This window comes from Oncorhynchus clarkii, chromosome 20 (assembly GCF_045791955.1).
Source record: "Oncorhynchus clarkii lewisi isolate Uvic-CL-2024 chromosome 20, UVic_Ocla_1.0, whole genome shotgun sequence".
NCBI lineage: Eukaryota > Metazoa > Chordata > Actinopteri > Salmoniformes > Salmonidae > Oncorhynchus > Oncorhynchus clarkii.
In genome coordinates, this window is record NC_092166.1 from 82,991,870 (window position 1) to 82,996,708 (window position 4,839).

The 4,839-nt window shown below is 48.3% G+C and overlaps 1 protein-coding gene across 1 annotated transcript; it reads right to left on the reverse strand.

Annotated features, from left to right (window-relative positions):
• Positions 1 to 1,052: 1,052 nt before the first annotated feature.
• On the reverse strand, positions 1,053 to 1,580 carry LOC139377180 (uncharacterized protein in mobD 3'region-like). Its single transcript, XM_071120182.1, has 2 exons — positions 1,574 to 1,580; positions 1,053 to 1,444 (listed from the first exon to the last, which is right to left on the reverse strand). The coding sequence occupies exons 1-2, from the start codon at positions 1,578 to 1,580 to the stop codon at positions 1,053 to 1,055; spliced, it is 399 nt and encodes a 132-aa protein (XP_070976283.1).
• Between the last annotated feature and the right edge of the window lie 3,259 nt (positions 1,581 to 4,839).

Sequence of the window (4,839 nt, forward strand, 5' to 3'; positions counted from 1 at the left end):
TCCAGGGAGGAAGTGAGAGGTGACAGAGACAGGCTAAGAGACCTCTATCAGTCTGTCCAGGGAGGAAGTGAGAGGTGGCAGAGACAGACTAAGAGACCTCCATCAGTCCGTACAGGGAGGAAGTGAGAGGTGACAGAGACAGGCTAAGAGACCTCTATCAGTCTGTCCAGGGAGGAAGTGAGAGGTGACAGAGACAGGCTAAGAGACCTCTATCAGTCTGTCCAGGGAGGAAGTGAGAGGTGACAGAGACAGGCTAAGAGACCTCTATCAGTCCATCCAGGGAGGAAGTGAGAGTAGACAGAGACAGACTAAGAGACCTCCATCAGTCCGTCCAGGGAGGCAGTGAGAGTAGACAGAGACAGACTAAGAGACCTTAATCAGTCCGTCCAGGGAGGCAGTGAGAGTAGACAGAGACAGACAACGAGACCTCTATAAGTCCGTCCAGGGAGGAAGTGAGAGTAGACAGAGACAGACTAAGAGACCTCTATCAGTCCGTTCAGGAAGGCAGTGAGTCTGTTATTGTCTGTGTGGCTCCAGCACGACTATCTATCCTATCGCTGGCAATCTTGTAAGACGTGAAGAGGCGTCTGCTCCTCAGTAGGAATCATCTGTTCGAACCCCGGGTCGGTCCTGTTGGTTGGCAGCCGCCCATGATTGATGGAAGAACAAGACCAACACTTAATAACGTCTATCATGCCTCGCAACCTCATGACCCTATGGTGGGTGCCAGTTTGTTTATGGATGGTACCACCTTTCCTCAAACCCTCCCTCAATGCCAACCTCACCACCTGGCCGCTGCAAAATCACTGCTGGGGCTAATGGGTCGGACTGAGAGATTGGACTGTCATTGTGGAGCACGGGACTAATTTGTCTTCCTTCCCGCCCAGCCGTCTGAGGTAGACGTAGAGGTACCTCTGTGCGCTCCTTTCAACGCCCTACCCTGTCCTCCCCCAATCATCTGTCAGCGATGACGGAGCCTCCTGGAACGCAGGGGCATGAGGGAGGAGAAGAGGAGTGTCAATTAGCATTAGTTGTCCTGACAAATCTGTTTTTCATCTCTCCCTCTCCACCACCACACAGCTGAGGCTGCTGTTGCTGAGGCTGCTACTGCTGAGGCTGCTGTGGCTGAGGCTGCTACTGCTGAGGCTGCTGTTGCTGAGGCTGCTGTTTCTGAGGTTGCTGTCGCTGAGGTTGGTACCACTGATGATGCTACTGCTGAGGCTGCTACCGCTGAGGTTGGTACCACTGAGGATGCTACTGCTGAGGCTGCTACCGCTGAGGTTGGTACCACTGAGGATGCTACTGCTGAGGCTGCTACCGCTGAGGTTGGTACCACTGAGGATGATACCGCTGAGGATGCTACTGCTGAGGCTGCTGTCGCTGAGGTTGGCACCACTGAGGCTGCTACTAGTGAGGCTGCTACCGCTGAGGCTGCTGGACAACTCTGTCCTTGACAGTTCACACACAGCCACTTCATTACGATGAGAGAGAGAGAGAGAGAGAGAGAGAGAGAGAGAGAGAGATAGAGAGAGAGAGAGAGAGAGAGAGAGAAGAAAGAAAGTGTCCTTTGTACCTTTCATGACAAAACATCCAAAGCTGACTTAACCTTAATGATACTTTTAGAAACACTAGACCTAGAGCCGTCAGTAAACCGGGAAAATCTGTCCAGTTAGCAGAGAAGACACCATCTGACCAGTTAGCAGAGAAGACACCATCTGACCAGTTAACAGAGAAGACACCATCTGACCAGTTAGCAGAGAAGACACCATCTGACCAGTTAGCAGAGAAGACACCATCTGACCAGTTAGCAGAGAAGACACTATCTGTCCAGCTAGCAGAGAATACACCATCAGTCCAGTTAGCAGAGAATACACCATCTGTCCAGTTAGCAGAGAAGACACCATCTGACCAGTTAGCAGAGAAGACACCATCAGTCCAGTTAGCAGAGAATACACCATCAGTCCAGTTAACAGAGAAGACACCATCTGTCCAGTTAGCAGAGAAGACACCATCTGACCAGTTAGCAGAGAAGACACCATCTGACCAGTTAGCAGAGAATACACCATCAGTCCAGTTAGCAGAGAAGACACCATCTGTCCAGTTAGCAGAGAATACACCATCAGTCCAGTTAGCAGAGAAGACACCATCTGACCAGTTAGCAGAGAAGACACCATCTGTCCAGCTAGCAGAGAATACACCATCTGACCAGTTAGCAGAGAAGACACTATCTGACCAGTTAGCAGAGAAGACACCATCTGTCCAGCTAGCAGAGAATACACCATCAGTCCAGTTAGCAGAGAAGACACCATCTGACCAGTTAGCAGAGAAGACACCATCTGTCCAGCTAGCAGAGAAGACACCATCTGACCAGTTAGCAGAGAAGACACTATCTGACCAGTTAGCAGAGAAGACACCATCTGTCCAGCTAGCAGAGAAGACACCATCTGACCAGTTAGCAGAGAAGACACCATCTGACCAGTTAGCAGAGAAGACACTATCTGTCCAGCTAGCAGAGAATACACCATCAGTCCAGTTAGCAGAGAAGACACCATCTGTCCAGCTAGCAGAGAAGACACCTTCTGACCAGTTAGCAGAGAAGACACCATCAGTCCAGTTAGCAGAGAAGACACCATCTGACCAGTTAGCAGAGAAGACACCATCTGTCCAGTTAGCAGAGAAGACACCATCTGACCAGTTAGCAGAGAAGACACCATCTGTCCAGTTAGCAGAGAATACACCATCTGTCCAGTTAGCAGAGAAGACACAATCTGTCCAGTTAGCAGAGAAGACACCATCTGACCAGTTAGCAGAGAAGACACCATCTGAGGGAGGGCTAACCTCTAAGTTATTGAATAGGGAGGGATAACCTCTAAGTTATTGAACGGGGAGGGCTAAAATCTAAGTTAATGAATACGGAGGGCTAACTGATAAGCTGTTGAATAGGGAGAGCTAATCACTAAGCCGTTGAATAGGGAGGGCTAACTGATACGCTGTTGAATAGGGAGGACTAACTGATAGGCTGTTGAATAGGGAGGGCTAACCGATATGCTCTTGAATAGGGAGGGCTAACCGATATGCTGTTGAATAGGGAGGGCTAACTGATACGCTGTTGAATAGGGAGGACTAACTGATAGGCTGTTGAATTGGGAGGGCTAACCGATATGCTGTTGAATAGGGAGGGCTAACCGATATGCTGTTGAATAGGGAGGGCTAACTGATACGCTGTTGAATAGGGAGGGCTAACTGATAAACTGTTGAATAGGGAGGGCTAACTGATAAGCTGCTGAATAGGGAGAGCTAATCGCTAAGCCGTTGAATAGAGAGGGCTAACTGATAAGCTGTTGAATAGGGAGGGCTAACTGATAAGCTGTTGAATAGGGAGAGCTAATCGCTAAGCCGTTGAATAGAGAGGGCTAACTGATAAGCTGTTGAATAGGGAGAGCTAGTCGCTAAGCCGTTGAATAGAGAGGGCTAACTGATAAGCTGTTGAATAGGGAGGGCTAACTGATAAGCTGTTGAATAGGGAGGTCTAACTGATAAGCTGTTGAATAGGGAGGGCTAACTGGTAGGCTGTTGAATAGGGAGGTCTAACTGATAAGCTGTTGAATAGGGAGGGCTAACTGATAAGCTGTTGAATAGGGAGGTCTAACTGATAAGCTGCTGAATAGGGAGGGCTAACTGATAAGCTGTTGAATAGGGAGGACTAACTGATAGGCTGTTGAATAGGGAGGGCTAACCGATATGCTCTTGAATAGGGAGGGCTAACCGATATGCTGTTGAATAGGGAGGGCTAACTGATACGCTGTTGAATAGGGAGGACTAACTGATAGGCTGTTGAATTGGGAGGGCTAACCGATATGCTGTTGAATAGGGAGGGCTAACCGATATGCTGTTGAATAGGGAGGGCTAACTGATACGCTGTTGAATAGGGAGGGCTAACTGATAAACTGTTGAATAGGGAGGGCTAACTGATAAGCTGCTGAATAGGGAGAGCTAATCGCTAAGCCGTTGAATAGAGAGGGCTAACTGATAAGCTGTTGAATAGGGAGGGCTAACTGATAAGCTGTTGAATAGGGAGAGCTAATCGCTAAGCCGTTGAATAGAGAGGGCTAACTGATAAGCTGTTGAATAGGGAGAGCTAGTCGCTAAGCCGTTGAATAGAGAGGGCTAACTGATAAGCTGTTGAATAGGGAGGGCTAACTGATAAGCTGTTGAATAGGGAGGTCTAACTGATAAGCTGTTGAATAGGGAGGGCTAACTGGTAGGCTGTTGAATAGGGAGGTCTAACTGATAAGCTGTTGAATAGGGAGGGCTAACTGATAAGCTGTTGAATAGGGAGGTCTAACTGATAAGCTGCTGAATAGGGAGGGCTAACTGATAAGCTGTTGAATAGGGAGGGCTAACTGATAAGCTGTTGAATAGGGAGGTCTAACTGATAAGCTGTTGAATAGGGAGGGCTAACTGATAGGCTGTTGAATAGGGAGGTCTAACTGATAAGCTGTTGAAAAGGGAGGGCTAACTGATAAGCTGTTGAATAGGGAGAGCTAATCGCTAAGCCGTTGAATAGAGAGGGCTAACTGATAAGCTGTTGAATAGGGAGAGCTAATCGCTAAGCCATTGCATAGAGAGGGCTAACTGATAAGCTGTGGAATAGAGAGGGCTAACCGCTAGACTGTTTATTTAATTAATAGGCTGTTTAATTCTTGTCCCAGTGCCAGCCTGTGTGCTGTTCAGCATTTTCCTGGTAATTGAGGTGTGACAGACTGGGTATATTGGTGAATTTGACAGACTGGGTATATTGGTGTACTGTCACAGACTGGGTAGAGTGGTGTAATGTGA